Raw genomic sequence first — 23,755 nt, 5'->3', positions numbered from 1 at the left:
GATCACTGAGGATAACAGGGAACTGTACAAAGACACCAGATAACAAGAACGAAATAAGTCAAGATTTGATTTCTGTAAACAGCATATACATGCCAAATATTTTAATAGTCACTGAAGTTTCAACAGAAGGGAAAATTTACAATGACTTGGCAAACAAAGCCTGAGAAAAATGAAACTAGCAAAGTAAAAAAAGGGGAAGCACTATATTTTCTTGCAGTAAATCATCTATCCAATATACAACTCTAAATCATAATTGCACGGTTGTATATTTTAATTCAGTGGATATTTAACAGCTCCCTCATACATAGTATCCTTGAATTAGACTAAATCTACCATGTGATACCTTTTATGGGACAACAAATTGGCTAGAATGAACAGGTTTTAGGTCGCATCTTTGTTTGGTACTTTTTGCAAAAAGCATGGTTCATACCAGTGTAAGATGGGATAGTTTGGTCTGTCAACTACAATTTGTATTGGTGCCACAGAGAGACTTTTACGATATGAGAACATGGTTACATTAAAGTCTAATGATGGTGTTAAGAGTGATCTCACAATTATAACTTCAGTGTTATAATAATTAGGGCATTTTCAGTATGTCCTTGATACTGCATGTATTGTACAATACCTCTACTGCTATAACCTAACTACAGTTTCCTAAATGTGGGCATCAGAAAAAGGACCTTTCTCTCATTCATATTGATGTTTAATGTTTTAGAAATTTGATATGGAAAACTGGAGTGAGAGTTCTGAAGAAATATGAATAACATAAATGTCAGAGTCCAGAAATGAGTTTGCAAAGTTAGAATTACAACCTTCAAGAGCTCAGTCTCACAAGGCTCTGCGCACAGAACTCCCATCAACTTCAGTGGGAGATCCTCTACTCCTCTACTCAAAGGACCTACAGGGTAAGCCCCAACTGAGATGCAAACTTTGCTTAGTTGAAAGATAATTCCACACCACCATTAATTTTCTTTATACAAGACCATGACATAAATAAGATATCTTGACAGCAAAAATAATAAAATAAAATAATAATAATAAATAAATAAACATACTACCAAAGAGATTAAGCAATTAGGTTATTGCTTTACCCTCCATATTCCTATAATTTGCAAGACATGCTTTAAAAGGTATTGTGAGCGAGTAGAGTTCTGATTTCAGGAGGCACACCCTGAAATCCCTTCCTCGGGTTTGGCTTTATTATTACTCTAACAGCAACACATAAATCAGCCAAGACTTTCTCCCCAAACGAAGCTATTTCTAATCTTTTCCATGCAAACTATCATAACTTAGTTTGCATTAAAAGGGGACTCTAATCCCTCTTAAATCCTGGCTGGAATTAATAAGATCCACCTATTAGCACAAATCAGCAAAAACACCTCTGCATCTTTACACAGTGTTCAAACTCCTAACATCTGGGTGACTTGATAGTAAAGGCTTGCATCCATATGTGGGGTCCTAGAATCTACTGTGCTCTTAAAGGGATGTCCACAGTCATGGCTACTAGTCTAATGCCCTGATTCTGGAGATGTATGCATGTGCTTAACTTCATGTACTGTGAGTAGATCCATTAAAGTCAATGGGGCTATTGACAGAGCATAGAGGTAAACACATATGTAGGCTTCTGCAGGTTCAGGGCACATGGGTGATTTACCATGCAAACTGAATAGCTGTTTATTTTTGTTTTGTTCTGTTGAGTAACTAGGTTTTAATTTTCTGGGTAATTTTAGCTTCAATTAATTTCCATATTATTAAAATAATGTGTATATTTTAAATAATGTGCATTTATTCAGATGTATGCAATTACAAAAACCGGGAGTCTATCCATATGTTTTAGGTGCCCTTGACATAGCTTCAAAATACATCAAACAAATACTCCAAGTGGTTCAGTGCAATTTAATATAACCCACCTGCTGTAAAGCAGGAAATTTAAAAACTAAAATTATCCTTCTGCTTCAATAATTGCTTTCAGTGGGGTCTGTGTGGGTGCTGGGGTCCACCCACATGAAGCCCCTAGCAGAATCGAGGCATTTGGATATGACTATAATATTCAACAAAAAGAGGTCCTGGTGTCAGCAAATAATTTATTACATGACAAATAACTCAGACAGTGAAGTCAACCGCACTTTTCTCATGGTAATTATCTGGGAAAGTATGACACCATAAAAGACAGTGCATGTGTAAACCCAAAATACAATCCATTCCCATCATTCCCACTGTTCAATTTCAGCAGGTTCACTTGGGGTTTACAATATATAGACGTTTTATAAAGAGAATGAATGGCAGAATAGGAAACTTTCAGAAAGGAACATGAGACAAAACTTTCCACAGTATTACTGCATCCCAATCAAAATGAGTTCTAACATTATTATTTGAGTGTAAGGTCCAGTTCATGTATCAAGTACATATCTCTCACTCAATATAGAAGAGAAGAAGAGGGAATCGGAAAATACTGTGGAAAAAGGGGCAGAGGTACAGACAACTTGGTAAGATTAGTTAATCTTACAGATAGAGCCCTGCAAATCTGCAGATATCCTCTTTATATTCGCAGCAGACCTGGATATCCGCAGACCATATTTGCAGATCATGGATGGATGCGGATCCAAATTTTATATCTAGAGCCCTGCAAATCTTCGGATATCCACTTTATATCTGAGGATGTGGATATCTGCGGACCATGTTTGCGGACTGGATGCAAATACAAATTTTGTATCCGCGCAGGGCTCTACTTATGGAATTCTCTGAAAAGCATCTACTTAAGTGGGAGGAGCTTGGTAGAGGTGTGCGGTGTGCAGGGAACAAATACTCCCAACTCAGCAGATCCAGCTACCTCTTGACTCTTCCTCAGCTCCTCCTCCCATCCAGCTGCAGACATTAAGGTTGCCCTGGCAATCATAAAGCTAGCATTTCCAAACCCTTGAGTGCTTGACTTTGCAGACCTAAATAACATTCTTTTAACATAGTTTTTGTATGTAATTTCCTAGGTGTTTTAAGGACACAAGTAATAACCAATTCTATTATGTGTCTGTAACAGCCCACTCCTAATTATGCACCACCTACCTGGTATGTACCCGTAGCCTTTACTACTACTGCTCAGACTGCTTTCACTTGAGCTACAGGAATAACTACATTAGGTGGAAGCAGCAGAAGGCTGTTATCCCAGAGTGGGGTGAGTCCGGAGGGTGGGCATGGGGAGTACTGCCCAGCTCAGGTGTGTGTGTGTGGGGGAGGGGCTCGTGCTTCACGTGATGCCCTGGGTGGCTGTTGGTACCATGTGCTGGGACTGGAGAGAGCTACAAGAGGAACCAAGCTCAGCTCCTTCTCCCCCACTCCTGGAGTTGGGGAAGCTGGTGCCACCAGGGAGGAAGATGGGAAGCTTGTGCCTTATGCTAAGTCCAGGGGCATTCCAGGAGCAGCTCAGCTTGGCTCTCTTTTGCTGCTGCCTCCACCCTCCAAAGATGAGGGAACTATTGCCCTGTGCGGGCCCCCCTGGGGCCCAAATGCGGGGTTGGGAGAGCAGGGAAAGGGCTGAGAGGGGAAGCCCAACTCTCTCCTCCCCCTTCCTGCTACAGCTGCTCTGGCAGCTCACAAGTGTTCTCAGTGCAGTATCTGCTGCTGTTTGGTGGTAGCATGAGCCTGTCATTGGAAACTTCAGTGATTTTGGCAGGCTGTCAAAATCTTTCTGAGGAATGGAAGGGAGAGGGGAAATGGTGACTTTTAATACTATCTCACTTCAATAAATCTGAATGGAATTTCACAGGACAAAGGAAGGGCACTTCTCTATATTGAGGGGAATCCCCTATCAAGTATCAAAGGTCTGCTGGAAACAATGGAGGTGTGAGACCTCCTTAAGGAAAAGATCACAATAAAGGGAAAGTGTTAGGCAATCTAAATAAAGGTATTGCAACCAGCTCCCCCTATGCTAATCTGTAATCAAGATTACAGCTGTACATGAAATATTTATTAATATCAAATTATTACCACAAGCCTGATCCTTATCTAGGTTATTCCATGGTGGCTATGTCTGTAGGAGGGTTGCCAGGTGTCCGGTGTTTAACCGGAACGCCTGGTCGAAAAGGGATCCTGGCAGCTCCGGTCGGCACCACTGACCGGGCTGTTAAAAGTCCAGTTGGTGGCGCAGCGGGGACCTAGGGCTAAGGCAGGCTCCCTGCCTGCCCTACCTCCGCAGGACTCCCGGAAGCAGCCACCAGGTCCTTGCGGCTCCTAGGTGCATGGGCGGCCAGGGAGGCTCCGTGCGCTGACCCCACCCTGAGTGCTGACCCCTCAGCTCCCATTGGAGCCCTCACCCCCCCGCGCCCCAACCCACTGCCCCACCCTGAAGCCCTCTACCGCACCCCAAACCCCTCATCTCTGGCCCCACCCCAGAGACCACACCCCCAGCTGGATCCCTCACCCCCTTCCCACACCCCAAGCCCCTGCCCCAGCCCTGTGAAAGTGAGTAAGTTTGGGGGAGAATGAATGATGGAGGGAGGGGGGATGGAGTGAATGGGGGCGGGGCCTCAGAGAAGGGGTGGGGCAGGGGCAGGGCCTCGGGGAAGGGGCGGGGCAGGGAGCGAGGCAGGGGTGTTTGGTTTTGTGCCATTAGAAAGTTGGCAACCCTAGTCTGTATACACATATCCCAATTTTTTTGTTTCTCACCATCATCCCATCTTCACTGTCATTCTGGAAGTCAATATAGCTGCAATACATGCAGTAGTTCTCCACACAGAATACAAAATCAATATGATTTATTTAAATGATTTTTATGAAAACAGAAATTGAACTTATTCATGGATGTCATTTCAAAAAACAAAAGTAACAATTTTTTTCACATTTGGTTGTCTTAATCTGGTCCTTGTATGCTGGTAATTATACCCTTTTCCCGTTATTTTTCAATGCTCTTTCAATGTGAAACATTTTTTTCAGTTTGTACAAACTAAGCCTATTATTCATGCAATAAGCAAAACATTTCATGTATAACATCAAACCTGTGACGTATACCACTGAACTATACATGACATAATGCCAGTCATCCTGTTTACCTTCCCATCTACGCTATCTTCATTAAAAATATCTAACAAAGTTCTTATCTGATTAATTAAGTGAATTACTCTTTTTCTTTTTATACAAATTCAGGGTCTTTTGCGTGGTGTCCCCTTTGTACATATTTTTATCTTCCAAATACCTTTCTGCAAACTAATAATTTATTAGAAAATTCATCACAGCTATATATTAAAAATAATCGAAGTTTGACACTGAATACTTTTAGGATGAGCCCGACCTTATGCCCATCCTGTTGTTAGTGTCACACATTTGTAGTCATACTACATGCTACTGTCATAGGCCTAGGTTCAGCAAAGCGTTTAATCAGAGTCAGTTCTTAGAAATCGAGTAGTCCTTGTGAAGCTATCACTGAATATTAACATGCTTGTGCACAAATGTGCTATTTTTATTTGTTTTGGGGTTTTTTACATCAGGAACATATTCTCTTACAGTTTTGTTAAATCAAATTTATCAAAAATTTCACACTAAAACTTGAAGTAAAGTATAAAAATAAGTATCAAATATATTGCCTCCAATTCCTCAGGAAGCTTCTGCTATGTTTCCTTAGTACTCAAAGAGTTAATTATTAACTTTACCTTTGAATCGTTAATATTATCTATAAAAGATAAATATATAGCCATGTCAAAATAAGTTATAATTCTGTTATTTTGCCTCTCTCGCCAAAAGGGAAGTCATATGACCAGCAGACAAATGTGTGAACTATGAGGCTATATGCAGACACATTATACCTATGTAAATTGACAAGGACTTCTTTTAAGCACCAAAAACGTGTATGATCATTATGAAACATTTCAGGGGAGGGGGAGGAGGAAGGAAGGCAGCTGAGTACATTATTTCAGATGGAGAAGAGCTGCCTTATCTAGGCACGGGGCTACATTGTCCCCTTTAACACCCATCCCTTCCAGGGATGGAGAACTGAAAAAGTGATCATCTACTGAGGAACACAAGCCCTCTGTCACCCACACCTTATTTTTGCAAAGGGTCTGGTTCATAAATTACATAAGACATGTTTTAGTGATTTTAAAGACCCACCCACAGCTTTTAATACTTTGTAACACTGAAACAAACACGCAAAATAAAGGGCTCACTCACACCTGAATGCTTTAGGTAACATATGTATAGCCAGGGCTGGCCTTACCATGAGGCAAACTGAGGCAGCTGCCTCAGGTGCCAGACTGGGGGGGGGGGGAAGAGGGGGGCGCCACTAGGACCCAGAGTGTAGAAATTTGTGTCTGCTGCTGGTGCATATGTATTCGCTCTGCTCTAGATGCACTGAGATGGTGGAGTGCTGTGCTGGAGGAAGGAGGGCACAAGAGACATAACAGGCAGGCAGGAGAAAAGGTGAGAGGGAATAACAGAAAGCAGCAGGAGCTGCAGGGAGAGAGAGGAGGAGGAGCCTCTTATGTACCTCTCCAGCACCAGGGCCGGCTCCAGGCACCAGGCACCCAAGCACATGCTTGGGGCGGCACCTGGTAAGGGGCGGCGGGAGGAGCACGGCGTGGCGCGGCGCGGCATTCCGCGGGGGCGCTCCGGCGGCGTGGCGCTCGGCGGGGGGGGGCGGGCTCCGGCGGCGCGGCGCTCGGTGGGGGGGCGGCGCGGGCGCGGCGCTGGGGGGGGGGGGGTTCCGGCGGGCTCCGGCGGCGGGCGCGGCGCTCGGGGGGGGGTGTTTCGGCGGCGCTCGGCAGGGGGGCGGCGCGGGGCGCAGCGCTGGGGGGGGCTCCGGCGGCACTCGGCGGGGGGGGCGGCGCTCGGTGGGGCGCGGCGTGGCGCTCGTAGGGGGGGGGCTCGGGGGCGGCGCTTTTTTTTGCTGCTTGGGGCAGCAAAAAAGTTAGAGCCGGCCCTGTCCAGCACCCCCAGGAGCCTGAACTGATTAATACCAGCTTCTCAGGGAGCTTCCTGTTTCCTGCTGCTTCCCTGAACCCACTTGAGGAGAACAGGCAGTCAACTGAAGTAGTAGGAGCCAGTTAGGCCCTTAAGATGCTGATATCTCCCCTCACTCAGGCCCTGCTACCAGCCTGCTTATTTGTCCCTTTCAACTGAGTGTTGAGAGCCACTATAGCTGGCACAGAACAGCAGTCATGAGTGAAAGAAGAAAACGCCCCTCTGGGGCAGCATTCAGAAAAAGAAAGAAAGCAAAGGAAGCTTTTCTATCTAAGCAGGAAGGAGCTCTCCTGAGATACATAGACACAAATAAGCAACAAAGAGTCCTGCGGCACCCACGAAAGCTTATGCTCCAATACGTCTGTTAGTCTATAAGGTGCCACAGGACTCTTTGTTGCTTTTTACAGATCCAGACTAACACGGCTACCCCTCTGATATAGACACAAATGTTCACGGTGAGCCTTCTGGCCCCAGTGAGAATGTGAGTGGCGAGGAGATGCCTGATCTTCCAGTTAGTCAGAGTGCAGGTGACCTGGCAGCTACTGCAGCATCCATATCTCCATCTCAAATGGTTGTAACCATGCACATTCCTGAAGAAAAGTGTAGATCGGAGAAGAGTGCGGTGGAGGCGTAAGAAACAGCTGCTGCTGAGTTTAGTTCCTTAAGTCTAGATGATCCAGGACTGTGGACCCACTTGAGCAGTAGCCTGAGGAACTTCCTTGTACTGCATGGGCCACAGCAAGTGAAAAACTTCATGTTCCCAAAGACAATGAAAATAGAAGTTTCCATCCAACACATTACTGGCGTGAAATCCCCAATGGTGACAAAGTGGAGATGCCATGGCTTATGTACTCAAAAACCCAGAATGCTGCATACTGTTTTTGTTGCAAACTCTTCCAGTCTAATGTTCCAGCCACATTGGGTTCTGCAGGAACAAAGGACTGGAAAAATCTGGCTAGAAATCCTGCATGCCATGAGAAGGCAGTAAATAACCAGAGAGCATGGTGGAATAGGTGGAAAGAGCTTGAGATGAGATTAAGGTTAAAGGCCACCATAGATGATCAGCATCAAGAGAAGATTGCATCAGAGTCTCTTTACTGGCAAAATGTTCTGAAAAGGCTCATTGCCATTGTGAGAATGCTTGCTACCCAAAACCTAGCACTGTGTGGCACTTCAGATCAGCTGTATGTGCCAAACAATGAAAACTTCCTTAAAATTGTGGAGCTGATAGTTGAGTTTGATGCTGTACTCCAGGAGCATCTAAGAAGAGTCACCACCCAAGAAATGTACACACACCACTACCTTGGAAAAACAATTCAAAATGAGATCATACAGTTAATGGCAACAAAAGTCAAACAGAAGATTGTGGCAGATCTGAAGTCAGCAAGATATTACTCTGTTATTCTGGACTGCACAACTGACATCAGCCATACGGAACAAACGACGTTAATGGTGCATTTTATAACAACAACAGAACCTAGTGAAAATGTCCCTGCAATGGTGACTGTCAGAGAGCATTTTCTAGAATTTATTGACATTGATGATACTACAGGAGCTGGTATGACAAATGTGCTTCTTAAAAAACTGGAAGATACGGGAATTGCAATAGCTGACATGAGAGGTCAGGGCCACAATAATGGTGCCAACATGAGAGGAAAGAACAGAGGAGTGCAGACACGGATCCGAGAGTTCAACCCTCGAGCTTTTTTTGTCCCATGCAGTTCTCATTCATTGAACTTGGTGGTCAGTGATGCAGCATCAGCTTCTAATGAGGCTGCTGAATTTTTTAATGTAATTCAAAGCATCTATGTATTTTTCTCTGCATCCACTCATCGATGGCAAATTTTGAAGCAACATCTGGGAACATCCTCTCTGACACTGAAACCACTGAGTGCCACACGATGGGAAAGTCGAGTGGAGGTGATAAAGCCTATCAAACACCAAATTGGGAAAATAGATGATGCCATTATGGAGGATAATGCTATGACAGGAACTGTTCATGGGAGAACAGTGGCAGAGGGAAATGGAATCACCAGAAACATACATAATTTCAAATATCTGTGTGGCTTAGTGTTGTGGCATGACATACTGTTTGAAATAAATGTTGTAAGCAAGAAACTCCAAGGTGTTGACCTTGATATATCTGGAGCAATGGAACAAGTGGACAAAGCAAAGTCATACCTACAGTCTTACTGGTCAGATGAGGGATTTCAAAACGTTCTGAAGAGTGCACAGAAGTTGGCAGAGGAACTTTACACTGAAGCTATTTTCCCACCCATTCAAGAATACAAGAGTCACCGAAGAAGACATTTTGATTATGAGGCACGGGATAATCCCATAAGAGACCCCAAACAACAATTCGAAGTTGAATTCTTTAACCAGGTGCTAGATTGTGCAATACAGTCAGTTGAAGAACGTTTCATGCAGCTCAAGGAACACAGCAGTATATTTGGGATATTGTATGATATTCCAAAACTCCTCACTGTACCTGAAGAAAACCTACAGCAGCAATGCAGGGCACTAGAGACAGTGTTGACACATGATGACATACACAATATTGATGCGAGTGATTTAGGTGATGAACTGAAAGCCCGTTCAAGATACATTTCAGCAGGATCAACTCCAAAGGCTGTTCTGGAATATATGTGCACAAATAAGATAACCACCCTCTTTCCAAATGCTTTTGTTGCTCTGCGCATACTTCTAACACTTCCTGTAACAGTTGCTAGTGGAGAACATAGCTTCTCCAAGCTGAAGTTAATAAAAAACACATCTATGCTCCACAATGACACAGGAGAGGCTGGTCTGCCTTGCAACCATCACAATAGAGCATGAGCTGGCCCAGACTGTAGACCTTCAGCAGGAAGCAGTTCAAATCTTTGCAATGAAGAAGGCACGGAAAGCACCACTTTGATTATTCAAACAGATAAAACTGCCAGTGTTTACTATGCAGACAAGAAAAGTTACATTTGCTGTTCAGGCGTTTGAAAGTTAAGTGTTACTTACAATTTTTGAACAAGGCATTTTAAGTTGTTAGTTCTCCTTTATTGGGGTGGGTAGCAGAGCAGTACCATGAGAGGAGTAGAACAGGAAGAAGGCAGAATTAAGACCTTTCAAAGTTTTGGCCCAAGCGAGGGGGCATGGGGGCGTCATTTGAGCGCCCCGCCTCAGGTGCCAAAATGTTGTGGGCCGGCCCTGTGTATAGCCCAAGATTGTTCCCTTCAATTTGTTATTTTTTATCCCCTCAGACTCTCCCTATCCTGGGGTTACCCCAGCCATATGTTTAGCAGGGTATCTCCTCACCCTACCCTCTCCTCACCCTACCCTCTCTCCCACACTTTTCCCTTAATTTTGCCTGTGTGCTCGCTCTTTCCTCTCGCCCCAGGGGCTTTATCCTCCTCTGGACGCACGTGTTGCCCTCTGCACAGACTCCGCCCATCCTGATGGCAAAGAGACGGGCAAAGGGACAGCCGTGCCTTCAGCAGGCGTCATTGAGCATGTCCAGATCGATCGCGCATGCTCAGTGACAGCAGCGCGACCAATCCGGACGGTGCCCTAGAGCGGGCAGCGCGGAAGCTCAGTTGTTTTACCAGGAGGGCCCGGCACCATGGCGCAGCAGGGCGGGCTCAGCATGAAGGAGCAGAAATACGACCGGCAGCTCAGGTAGCGGGGGCTGCCTCCGGCCGGCTCTCAGGTCGCTGGGCCGGCCCAAGGCCGGGTGGGGCCACAGCCTGGACCACTGGGGGCGCAGCGCCCCGCCCCCTTCTCCTGGGGGGCCGCCCTGCAGGCTGCTGGGCAACCGGCTCTGCAGGCTGCTGGGCAACCGGCTCAGCCGCCTGCCGGGCCCGCGGTACCAGGCTGTGGGGCCCTGCGCGCCGCCTTCCCCGGGCAGCCCTGGGCCGAGGTGCCTCACGGCTTGGCTAGTGACCGGCCCCCGCTGGCTGGGGTCTCTGTTGTCTGGGGCGTCTGGCCCCGGGCGGCTTCCCTGTGTCCCCGAGAGGAGGGGGTGTGGGCAGGTCGGCTCACCGCTCTGTCTGTGACAGGGGGCGGTATTACTGTGGAGGGGGCTGGTCACGCTCACACACTGGCCTCGGGAAAAATTGGGGGTTTGAGGATGTTAATGTTTGTGAAAAACGATTTTGTTGGGGAAAAACAAGCCCTTGAAGGCTGAAATGTCTTGGTACTCAATGGTTTTGTTGGAAACTCAACGTTTTCCAATTGGGGCATAGGGGAGGCAGTTTTCGGCCAGCTCTGATCACAAGTGTCCAGACTGCCTCGTTTATTTCTATAATCCAAATAGTGCTCATTAGTGAACTCTTGGAGACGATGTCCATATTTCATGCTTTTATAATTGGATTCTTTTAAAAATCCATTTTATGTCAGCAGTTAAATCGGTATTATAAAGAGTGTGGGAATTGAACAGTTGTCAGTATTTCAAAAGGTTTTGTTTAAAAAAACACTGTTAAGGCTGCAAATTGGGGAGGGCTTATTTACCTGTCATATCACTTAAACTAAGCTACTTTACTCCTCCCCCAGTTTCATTTTTGAGTCTGATTCTCCAGTCAGTAGCTCCAGTGTCTGCTTATCCTCAGAGTTTAATAAACTTGTACTGGGGTGAAAATGACTTGATTCTTGAGAAAGTCATTGCTCACTAGTTTCCACGTAACAGCAGTGAAAATTAATGAGACTCTTCCATACCTTTTTTACTCTGAATAGCAACAGAGGTGCTAGAGCTGTCGGTCTGCAGGAAAACATTTTTGGTTCATGTTTGGAAATTATCTCTGCAGCCATATAGGCTAGAATTTGTCTTTAAAACAAAAACCCAGAGCAGGTGTTTAAGCTAATTGGGAGTTTGGCCAAATAATCCTTTGGAAACAGCTTAAAAAAAATCTGTACTGGGTCACCATATAGAATGTGTTGCATCTTGAAGACAGAAACCTTCAGCAGTGAAAGAGGAGCATGTCTGCGAGCCACTGCCTGAAAACACTTGCAGTAGTTCAGGAGTTTATTTTTTAAGTCTCACAGGACAATATGAATGGTTTTAACTGTTGCTTGACAGTTTGGAATCTTTTCCTCTGTCTTCTCCATAGACATTTTCCCCCCCACATCTGAATGGACTAAAGGTAAAATCCTGGCCTCACTGAAGTCAGTGACAAAACTCCCAGTGTAAATCATGCTCCTAGATATACTACTTAACAGTGTATGGAGAAATGGTATGCTAAACCACATGGACTATGACATCAGATTCCCACTGCCATTCAGACTGTATTTGTTACCACAAGTTACTTTTTCCTCTGAATGCTTCTGTTTTTCTTGTTTTGTAGGTTGTGGGGTGATCATGGACAAGAAGCTTTAGAAGCTGCTCATGTTTGTGTGATAAATGCAACAGCCACAGGAACTGAAATCCTCAAAAATTTAGTACTACCAGGTAAATAAATTTCAATCCTAAATTTTAGGAAGAATTTCAGTTTGAATAATTAAGAGTGCATATTTCTTACTGTATTATTTTCAAGGTATTGGCTCATTTACGATTGTTGATGGGAATCAAGTCACTGGAGAAGATGTCGGAAATAAGTAGGTTTACTATCAGTTTTCTACACAAGTTCAGCAGTGATAAGGTTTCAGTAGTTTTACTATGTGCTGTTTAAAAATAATGGTTAACTTTCTGTAACTGTAGAAGTTATGCTCAAAACAAGCTGGTTTTGGGGGGTGGATTTTTGAATAGTTGTGAAATGTACTTTGTGTTAATAGGGCAATTAATAAGAAATTCCCAATTTTTAAATGCATTAGTTGGAAAGACCATATTCTAAAAAAAAACCACACACACACCAAGGATGTGTAGTGAATATTTTACTCTCCTACTGTGACTTAAGATTCCACGAACTTTTTTATATATCTAAATATAGTTTCATGGCTTTTAAACTGTTTTGTCATCAAAACTTACCACTTTTATTTAGAGAGACAAGGTAGGTGAGGTAATATCTTTTATTAGACTAGCTTCTGTTGGTGGAAGGTAGAAGATTTGAAGCTACACAGAGTTCTTCAGCTCTGGAGAAGGAAGCAGAGTGCTGTTCCTTCAGTATGCTTCCATAACTCCTGAAAAATGCATGCAGTTAGGGAAAGAATAGAAACCCTTACATAAATAAAACAATATATGTAAATGTACATCAAAATGCAACTTCCGTGGACTCTGTGTAGCTATTTAATGGTAATAACTTAGGCCTTGGTCCTGTAAGGTGCAGGCAGACTCTTGTGCCCACATGAAGCTCTGTTGACTTTAGAAGGGCTCTGTGAGCATAGGGATCCCTCTGCATGGAGAATTTAGCAGGATGAAAATTCACCTGCAATGAGTTCCTCACTGGGAGAGTGAAATTCTGCATGTGCTACAGAGTTTGCAGATTGTAGGGCCTTAGGGACTGGGATAAGGCTTCTTTAAAAATCTGACTTTACAAGATTCAAAAAGACTGTTTTCAAAGAAGTCATGTTAAAGATGTGATTAAAATTAATAATTGAAGGAAATAGATATTAAAGGACTTCTTTTTTCCTGCATGAAGCTATATAATATGTTCTGCACTGTAGGGAAACTTAAAAGCTTAGGTTTTGTGAAAGATATTATTAATGTCACTTTCTACTGTCTCTCTTTTCTCAGTTTCTTTCTACAAAGAAGCAGTATTGGCCAGGTAAAGCGATATTAAACACGGTTTGTAAGTATATTGAGAGAGTGATTGTGTATAAAATGGAAGTTAGACGTACACAGATAAAAAATTCCTTTCTTCTGTAGTAGTGAGTGAGGAGAACAGAGCTCCAGGAGATGAGTGGGAACAAAAGCCCAGTTTTGGCCATGTTGAGTTTAAATTGGTGGCTGGATGCCCACAAGGAGATGTTGAAAAGACTGGCTGTGACTTAACCTTGATGGAGGAAGACAAGGCCAGGGTGGACAGGTGGATTTGTCATCAATAAAAAAAACGATATCAAGTACAGAAGGGAGGGAAGGATAGAGCCCTGGGAGACCCCCACCAAAAACTGAAGTGTGTGGTGGGGAGGTGAATGAGGACCCACTGAAAGAACCATAAGAGGTAGTAAGACAACCAGGAGAGGATAAGATTCCAAGAGGAGGATATGGTTGACTGTGTCAGAGGGACTCAAGATGTCTATGGGAAAGGAGCACTAGGCCTGTGTTATGTCTAGCAAGATATTAGAAACCTTGGTTAGAGCAGTTTCAGTGGAATAATGAGGACGGAAGCTAGACTGAATTGGGTGTGGAATGGAACTTAAGGAAAGAAACTCAAGATGATGGTTGTAGACAATTGTTTGAGATGGGAGAAGAGAATGTGGATGATAATCTGAAGGGGATTCAGGACCCATGGTGAATTTTTAAGATGAGAAAGACCAAAGCTGAATTGGGAGGGGAATAAACCTCTTGAAAATGAGAGGTTGAGGGGACTAGGAAGCTTAGGAGATGGAATGGTCACTCAGGCAGAGGGAAGAGCTGGAGAATCGGGAAGATGTTCAATGTCAGTGAGAGTGGAGGAGGAGAGTGTGCGCTAGAGTGGGGAGAGGGATGGAGGAGGTAATACGGAGTCTTACTACTTTCTGTGTTGTGTTTTTTTTTTTTTTTTTAAACTTCGATAAATCAATAATTCTGAGTGGAGAGGGAGTAGGGGGCAGTTTTATTAACTTAAAAAAACCCTTAAAAGTTGTATTCTGTCTCTGTTCATCACTATTGTTTCTAGTCTATCAGTAGAAAAGATTTTGTAAAACCATTATTTACAAAAGATTTAAAATGGGGGGAAACCTACATTATCTAAAAGAACATTGACTTGCATTTTCTAGTGTTAGTTGGGTTTGTGCCATCTACCTAAAGTTAATTAACATATACGATAAGTGAAATAAGCTCCAATCTTGGATATTGGTGAACTATAGCGGTTATAAGAATGGTTAGGACCAAAGAATGGGTTTTATTAGAGGATTGTCCTCACCATTCCGCTAGTAGGTGCTGTTGCTTATCTTCCCTTGTGTCACTCTTCTTCTCCCCTCCCCAATCCTTTGGCCTCATCTTCTGCTGTTTCCTTCTCACATTGTAAGTAGCTCTTTCTCACTTCAATATCTTCTTGCCATCACTCACACTGCTCTGAGTTTCATTAGAGATTGCTTAGCTTTTAACTTAGCAGTGCTTAAGAAAGCTGCATCAGGAGCTTACGGTGCTTCCCATACAGTGATTTTAAAATTAGATATAAGCCAGTTATTACAGTTTTCCATTTTTAGACTATTTTTTTAAAGTAAAGTACAGTCTGGCTCAAACAAAATCCTTGCTATTACATAGTGATTTTAAGATGAATGTGAGGTTTGAAATAGTTGAACTATATCAATACTCCATAATGTACTTACTTGTAATACGGCGTCTATACTACTGGTAAGGTATGTAAAACACAAAATCAACGTGTAAATTATAGGTATGTTTAAACAGGTGTATATTTTTAATTGTTTTAAAACAGAACCGAGCCCAAAGTGCCACAGAGCTCTTACAAGAATTAAATAACGATGTTTCAGGAAATTTTGTGGAAGAGGTTTGTATCCTTGAATTCCTATCCACGTTCTGGTGTTTAAGTGCATGGCAAAGTATGATAAAATAAAGTCATTAGTTACACTGCAATTACAGATACAGATAAATTTGTAAGAATTTATGGTAATACAGATCTGGAAATAAGATCTCAAATAATGTGGGTCAAGTTCATTTATGTATATATGTAAATAACATTTGTACTTAATGATAATAAAGATTCAGAAGCCACATCTAGCATTTTGAATCCAACTCCAGTGTTGAATACATATGTTCGCTTTAACTTTTGATATGCTTGTGTCTTTCTAAGATAAAGCAAAATTTATGTTCCAATATATGTGAATATTTTTTTACTTTTATTTAGAGTCCAGACAAACTTCTAGACAATGATCCTTCATTTTTCTGTCGGTTTAATTTAGTGGTTGCAACCCAGTTATCAGAAAGGTAGAGTCCTGTTCAGATTTTTTTCAATCTTCTTACAACTACAGTTTTGTTTGCAGCTTTATTATGGGAAAATATAATTTATGTGAAGCAACATTGCCCTTTTTGCTGTCATAGGCAACATTTATAGACAGGAAAGCTTTATGATGATGATTTTCATTATACCTTTTGTATGTTAATACACCTTTTTTTTTTTAAAGTTCTTGTATTGACTCATTGTTAGGCACAGTCTTCAAATTCACTTAAATGTTGAGTCCTTCTCTCTAGTGAGGGAGTTCTTCCTAATCCACCATAGCTATGTCAGTTTAGTCATCTAATTTGAGGCCTCACATGTAATGGGATCCGTGATACCTTCAAGTCTTCATGAAGGTCTCTTTATCACCCATCCAACTCCCTCTTTTCTAACTGTGTACATAATTGTATTGCCACACATTACTTTAGTAAGAATTCCATGTGGCTCTATCAGAAACTTTGTCAGGACTGTATATTAGGAGTTCTACTTTACAATTTGTGGATCCAACTGATCTTTCTTTCCAATTGTTATTTTATGTTCTTTTTTTTTTTTTTTTTTTTTTTTAAACTGATCTTTTAAAAGTTTGGGACCATAGAAAACAATGCAACGTTAAAGAGCCAATGGCTATAAATTATCTGGTAATGTCTTTTTGCTGTAGTTTTTAAAATATCTCTTCTGATCTTATTTCATATGCATTTATAACATCATTTTGATCATGTTATATTTTTAGCTTTGAATGCCTCTCTCATGTGGGAAACAGTGTATTTTTTTTAAATTATTGTTGCACACCTGATTATCTCTTATACGTTCTAAGAGTCATTTTATTTTTATTTTCAGTATATTGGTGCGTTTAGCTGAAATTCTCTGGAATTCTAACATCCCTCTGTTAGTCTGTAGGACTTATGGACTAGTTGGCTATATGAGAATTATGATTAAAGAACATCCAGGTAAGAGATTTCTTTAGAAATTAGACTTAGATGGATCTAAAGGTGGAATTGAAAGCTCTTTTCTAGACGTTTTAGTTGTGGTGTTTATGTAGATGACATTTATATATTTAAAGAACTATTTCATGTTTATCTTGTGAAGTATTTAGTGTTAGTTAATAACCTTGGCATTTGCAGTTGGAATTTCCCACCCTAAAAATCATTCTAGCCGTGGAAATGACTTACTGAAAATTGCATGCAACAAGTAATTAACCTGATGATGAAGCAAAATGGGAGACTTTTGTCCAATACTATACTGCATTATATTATGGAATACATTTACAATGAGGAACTACTTCCATTAATGTGTAATTATGCTAGTGGGACTCGCATAACTAAATACCCAAGCACTGAATATTTACTGCTATGTTTTGTAGCCTACAATCTGTCTTGTTTATCTTTCAAATTAAATTATCTTGTGTAACTCTTTGGCAGTCGTGGAATCTCATCCAGACAATGCATTAGAAGATCTGAGACTGGACAACCCATTTCCAGAGCTGAGGGAACATATGCAGTCTTATGACTTGGATCATATGGAAAAAAAGGTTGGCATGAGACTTGCATTCTAAAACACATTCAAAATAGGCCCCGTTCTTGCAAGTAATTCCATGCGGATGGGTCTCTCCTCCTGCACAGAGCCCTACCTGTGCAGAGATGGTTGCAGGATTGGAGCCAAAGGTTCCTATTTTTTTTTTTTAAGAGTTTAACTGACGCCTTTAGTGAATTTGGCTATTGCAAAAGCTAATCGTGAGTTAAAATACCAAACTTTGTCTCTGCTGCTGTAAACATCACTTCACATAGTAAGCATTCTGAAGCCACGTTTTTGGGAAACATCCTTCCTTATGTTAGGTGGGATTAGTGTAATCTGGCCATAAAAGTATGGTAACTGGTGGCACAGAGCCAGTGTGAAGTCTCTTGCATAATTTGTCCCCTTTATAGCTAGAGGAGGAAAGAGGGTATAGCTGGTATGTCTTGTGCCATGCCAATTTTTGGCTGTGTCTTTGACCCCTGTGGTCTTTGCAACCCAGTACAAATTAGAGCATCTTAAAGGCAGATAGAATGACTTTCACAGGGCAGCACCAAGATTAGGAGAGTGCAGAGGTAAAATTTAAACCACCATTTCACACTGCCCTCTATTTTATCTCTGTGCGGTGTGGCCATCCCCAGTTAAGGAGGAAAGAAAAAAGGATTTTTGACAATGATTGTCTGGATTCCTCAGTTCAAACAGCAAATCCCAAAGCTACAAATTAAAAAATATAAACTTTGGATCGGATTACTGTATGAGTAGCGCCTGAGCAGTTAGGAAAACAAATAGATAATCCATATGGAAAATGATTTTTTCCAGTCAGGTAAAGGTAACTGACTGATATTGTGCAGAGACAAGATGAGTGAGGTAATACCTTTTATTGGACCAACTGTTGGTGAAAGAGCAAGCTTTCGAGCTTACACAGAGCTCTAACTTGCACATTCTTCAGCAATACTTGAGACAAGGTTTTGTCCTTCTTGAGTGTAAGTGGCCAGGTACTCGTTTACTTGAAGTTTCTACCCTCACCCTGATGGTGCTTTAGGCATTCCAGAACTCTGAAAAATTACTTTCTGCAAATTGGTCAAATCCTTGTTGGATCATTCAATTTGGGGCAGAAGCCAGATCTCTGAATGTTTCTGCTCATTAAATATATATATTTTTTAACCATTTGATATATCGAGAATATATGGAGTCTGATTTGAGATCAGTGTGAAGATTTTCCTGGTAGGTCAATTAGTCAAAAAAAATGCCTGTTTTCTTCTGGCATGATTTCAGAATTCATTACATTAATGCAAGAAATACAGCAAGAATAAAAACTGCTTCAGTATTTGATATTTATAGTATATGTGAGTACTGACAGAACCTAGGGGTATGAATTGGTCTGCATTTTAAGATGTAAATTGGGGAGGAAGATTCTAAACAGTGAGGTGTGGCCTAAATCTTTCACTGGTGGAAATGCAAGTTTCATGCTCCTGTCACAGGTTTAGCAGCAGGTCTTACTTTCCAAAGAGAGTACAGGGGGAGTTGCAATATGAAAAAGAAAGACCTTTAGCTTTCCTGTTGTAGGGCTGGTCTATATTTCTAATCTCCTTTTTCCTGCCCTAACCTATCAAAAGTATGACATCTGGTCACTACCCTAATGATAATGCTTGACCTTTGGATCGAAGAGGGCTTAAACTTAATTAAAATTATTCAATCCACATGCAGGACAGTTCTAAATAATTGTGCAATTTGCAGTTCTCAGATTTAGATTTTAAACTATATAATGCATTTTTGACCATCAAATTATTTCCTGGGTTATTTGTAAAAGTTGAAAACTGAGCACATCATAACTTTTATAGACAATTAGTATTTATTTGCTCCCCCTTCTTAAGATTTATTTGAGATATGACAAACATAAGAATGGCCATAGCTGGTCCACCTAGTCCAGTATCCTGTCTTCTGACAGTGGCCAATGCCACGTGCTTCAGAGGGAAGGAACAGAACAGGTAATCATTAAGTGATCCATCCCCTGTCGCCCATTCCCAGCTTCTGGCAAAGAGGCTAGGGACACCATCCCATCCCTGACAAACTTACTTGAAATTTCATTTAATTGCAGAATCTGTTTACATAATATTACAGGCATTGCTGTCAAAAACTAGGAAACTTTACTGAATCAGAAATGTTGTTCTTAACTCCTATGGTGCCTCAATATTACAGGATTTTAAAACTGTGGTAATCTAACATACAAAGCTGTCAGCTTTAAAGAAATAATCTATTTCTAACTACTTTCAGAATTATGTCCATTACAGATTTTTTTTTCTGTTTGTTGATTGCAGGACCATAGTCACACTCCATGGATTGTGATTGTAGCAAAGTATTTAGCAAAATGGTACAGTGAGGTATGTTGATAATGTCTTATCATGAATCAAACATATAGCATCCAGTATTTCTAATGTAGGCTTTTAATGAAAGTACATCTGACTCCAAACTAGATCACTTGGGAGTAAAAAAGATTTGGACAGGTGATAAAAAGTACCACATTGAACAGTGTCCAAAGATTTATTTTTGGGCACTGAATGAAGCCTGTAACTACTGAAAGGTGTCTGGTTTGTTTTTTACCCTATGTTTCCTTTACCACTTACTGAAACACAAATATATGTGTATTAACTTTGACACGAACTATCTAGAACAGGGGTCGGCAACGTTCGGCACGTGGCTCGCCAGGGTAAGCACCCTAGCGGGCCGGGCCAGTTTATTTACCTGCTGACGCGGCAGGTTCGGCCGATCGCGGCCCCCACTGGCCACGGTTCGCTGTCCTGGGCCAATGGGGGCGGCGGGAAGCCGCGGCCAGCACATCCCTCGGCCCGCGCCGCTTCCCGCCGCCCCCATTGGCCCGGGACGGTGAACCGTGGCCAGTGGGGGCCGCGATTGGCCGAACCTGCCGCGTCAGCAGGTAAATAAACTGCCCCGGCCCGCTAGGGTGCTTACCCTGGCGAGCCGCGTGCCGAACGTTGCCGACCCCTGATCTAGAAGGTAGTCATGTGACAGCATAATTGTTATATATTAATCTATCTTTTATTTATACTTTCAATTTAGAAAAGTGAGCAGATACCTAGGAATTACAAAGAAAAGGAAGCCTTCAGAGAGCTGATTAGACAAGGTAATATATGTTATGGGCATTTCCGCCACTATGAAAAGACATACAAGGCATAACTTGTCACTGTGGCTTGAAACTGAACTTATATCAATGCAGATTCATGATTTCTTGAATAGGTGTGTCTTAGGATCCTGAGTCGTCTTATGAAGCCATCTGGTAATACTTGTTTCTTTTTCTAAGCAAAGGCAAGCACCTTCATTCTATTGCAGTTCTTTAAAGAAAAGACAAATGCTAACTTAAGCAAAGTTAGCTATGTTTTCCAAACATTAAAATTTTGCTAAAGTAGGCATCTGGGTTTTCCTTATTAGTGGAATTAAGAGGCTATGTCACTGGTATAAAACCAGCCTGAAAATATCTGTTGGCTGATGGGCCAATGTGAAATAAGTTTGTACCCATTTCATTTTCAAATGGTTGTGTCCACATCTCTCATGCTTGCACATGCATGTGCGTGCTTATGCACACATACAGATCAGTTCCAAAGTTATTCTTTTCTTAACAGCATCAGCAGAAAGGTCAAGGATTAAGATGAGCATGGAGGTTGAATTACTTTCTCAGCCCCAGAGGTGGTGATTCTATGGAGACACCCATTAGCGGGTAGCATGGGGAAATGTACATATCTAGTGACCATATTGTAATTAGTCTTTGGATGGAGGACTTCGCTGTTAAGGGCTGTCAATCTAGCACCCTTCACAAGCATGAAAATGTACGGAGTATTTTTAAAAGAAATGTAAATAAAGCATTTTAGGTTGCTGTAGAAACAAGGCCATGTTATTTCCAGTTATGAACAGACTTAATTTCTGGTACAAACAAACGGATTTGTTTTTCTCTTGATATCTAAATCCTATTTACATCACTGTAAATTATTCAAGAAATTATTTATTTGCATTAAAATAAAGATTGGCTCTCTAATAGAACTGAAGTGCAGCGTTTTATGCTAATTGGATTTTGCTGCAGCCTAGAGTAAGTACTCTATTCAACAGTTGTATTAAAGTGAAACTGTAGTAATTTTAACAATGATATTTACAGTCAGTAACATTTCCTTATCTCCTGTTACTTATGTTCAACTATATTTTTGTTTTGTGTCAAGTAAAGGGAGAGCTTCAGTGTTTCATAACTTGAAAGTCACTTTACAAATATCAGAAGTATTTTGATAAGTATAAGATAAAGAAACAGTTGTACGTGGTCTCATATATCTATATCTGTATAGTGATTAAAGCACTGGACAGAAATTCAGGACCTCTGGATTCTGTTACAGACTTTGATTCAAACTTCTATATAATCATGAGAAAATCACATGATCCATCTGTGCCTCAGTTTCCCTATCTGTAAAACTGGTGATAGCATTTTCCTTACATCCTATACATTGTGACGTTTAATTCAATAATGTTCATAACATGAACTTTGAGATCTTATGATGGAAGACGTCATGAGTGCAAAGTATTTTTAATACCATATAAAAGTATTTGTACACATGGATGAGGGAGAAGGTAGCCATTTTTGTCTCTTAATGTGGTGATGTATATATGTTTTGTGATGACCGAACTAGAACAGTGATATGTCACAGATTCACCAAGAGAAAATCTGATGTGTTGCCAGGACATAAATGTAATGTGGGAGGCGGAGTTTGTATTATTGCTTGTGTTATTTGTTTCTTTTCAAACAGGAATCTTAAAGAATGATAATGGGATCCCAGAAGATGAAGAGAACTTTGAAGAAGCTATAAAAAATGTAAACACAGCACTAAATGTTACTAAGGTAAAAGTAGTTTATTAAGTTTTAAATGATGAACATAATGCATTTGAAGAGCTAAGGGGACCATGTATCTTTTGATAGTATCATTGTTTTTTCAGAACAAAAATTCCGCAGCAGATCTACAGTCAAAGTTATTTTGATGACCTCCTCTTATTCTCTTTATAAACCAAACAAACATTTTGGAACAACTTGGCAGGACTAGTAGTATGTGCACAAGAGGGTAGTTCCAGTTGGGCTATAATACAATGGCACGGTTGTATTGGGGAAATGTACAAAGCACCTGTCCACACACTGCCTGATTGGAGCCACTTGCTAAACTATTCTTTCTTCACTTTCATAAACACTGCATTAACTAATTTTTTTTTTTTAAATGGTCCGGATGTATTAAGAAGAGTAAGGCTTACTTTTGGATATCAATATCATCGCATGACTATTTTTTATGAAAATTGGGTGTTTGTATCAGGGTATGTCTACACTACGAGAGTAGTTCAATTTTACTTAAATCGAATATGTGGAATCGATATTAAAGTCGAACGTGTGTGTCCACACTAAGGACAGTAATTCGACTTTGTGAGTCCACACTAACGGGGCAAGCGTCGACATTGGAAGCGGTGCACTGTGGGCAGCTATCCCACAGTTCCCGCAGTCCCCGCTGCCCATTGGAATTCTGGGTCGAGCCCCCAATGCCTTCTGGGGGAAAAAATGTGTCGAGGGTGGTTTTGGGTAACTGTCGTCATCGAACAGTCACTCCCGCCCTCCCTCCCTGAAAGCGCCGGCGGGAAATCAGTTTGCGCACTTTTCTGGTCAGTGACAGCGCGGACGCCACAGCACTGCGAGTATGGAGCCCGCTGCAACCATCGCTGCAGTTATGGCCGTTATCAACACCTCGCACCTTATCATCCACCTTTCCCAGAGGCAGATGCTGAGAAATCGGGCGAGGAGGCTACGGCAGCGCGGTGAGGACCTGAAGTCTGAGAGTGGCACAGACCTGTCACAAAGCACAGGACCCCGCGCCGAGGACATCATGGTGGCAATGGGTCATGTTGATGTTGTGGAACGGCGATTCTGGGCCCGGGAAACAAGCACGGACTGGTGGGACCGCATAGTGCTGCAGGTCTGGGATGAATCCCAGTGGCTGCGAAACTTTCGCATGCGGAAGGGGACTTTCCTGGAACTTTGTGAGTTGCTGTCCCCTGCCCTGAAGCGCAAGGACACCCGGATGCGAGCAGCCCTGACTGTCCAGAAGCGAGTGGCCATAGCCCTCTGGAAGCTTGCAACGCCGGACAGCTACCGGTCAGTCGCGAACCACTTTGGCGTGGGCAAATCTACCGTGGGGGTTGTTGTGATGCAAGTAGCCAACGCAATCGTTGAGCTACTGCTCTCAAAGGTAGTGACC

At 42.0% G+C, this 23,755-nt stretch overlaps 1 protein-coding gene across 1 annotated transcript in view; it reads left to right on the top strand.

Annotated features, from left to right (window-relative positions):
* Window positions 1–10,473: 10,473 nt before the first annotated feature.
* NAE1 (NEDD8 activating enzyme E1 subunit 1) overlaps window positions 10,474–23,755 on the top strand; it is a 28,352-nt gene continuing 15,070 nt past the window's right edge. Inside the window, exons 1-11 of the mRNA XM_065416476.1 lie at window positions 10,474–10,608; window positions 12,270–12,373; window positions 12,459–12,519; window positions 13,595–13,625; window positions 15,441–15,512; window positions 15,870–15,949; window positions 16,797–16,906; window positions 17,378–17,487; window positions 19,787–19,849; window positions 20,547–20,610; window positions 22,271–22,362. Coding sequence (XP_065272548.1) covers window positions 10,553–10,608; window positions 12,270–12,373; window positions 12,459–12,519; window positions 13,595–13,625; window positions 15,441–15,512; window positions 15,870–15,949; window positions 16,797–16,906; window positions 17,378–17,487; window positions 19,787–19,849; window positions 20,547–20,610; window positions 22,271–22,362 — 843 coding nt within the window. The 5' untranslated portion in view covers window positions 10,474–10,552. The remainder of the gene's footprint in view (window positions 10,609–12,269; window positions 12,374–12,458; window positions 12,520–13,594; window positions 13,626–15,440; window positions 15,513–15,869; window positions 15,950–16,796; window positions 16,907–17,377; window positions 17,488–19,786; window positions 19,850–20,546; window positions 20,611–22,270; window positions 22,363–23,755) is intronic.

Source organism: Emys orbicularis, chromosome 14 (genome assembly GCF_028017835.1).
Source record: "Emys orbicularis isolate rEmyOrb1 chromosome 14, rEmyOrb1.hap1, whole genome shotgun sequence".
NCBI lineage: Eukaryota > Metazoa > Chordata > Testudines > Emydidae > Emys > Emys orbicularis.
The sequence above is the reverse complement of the archived record's forward strand: the minus strand, read 5'-3'. Positions and strand labels throughout refer to the sequence as shown.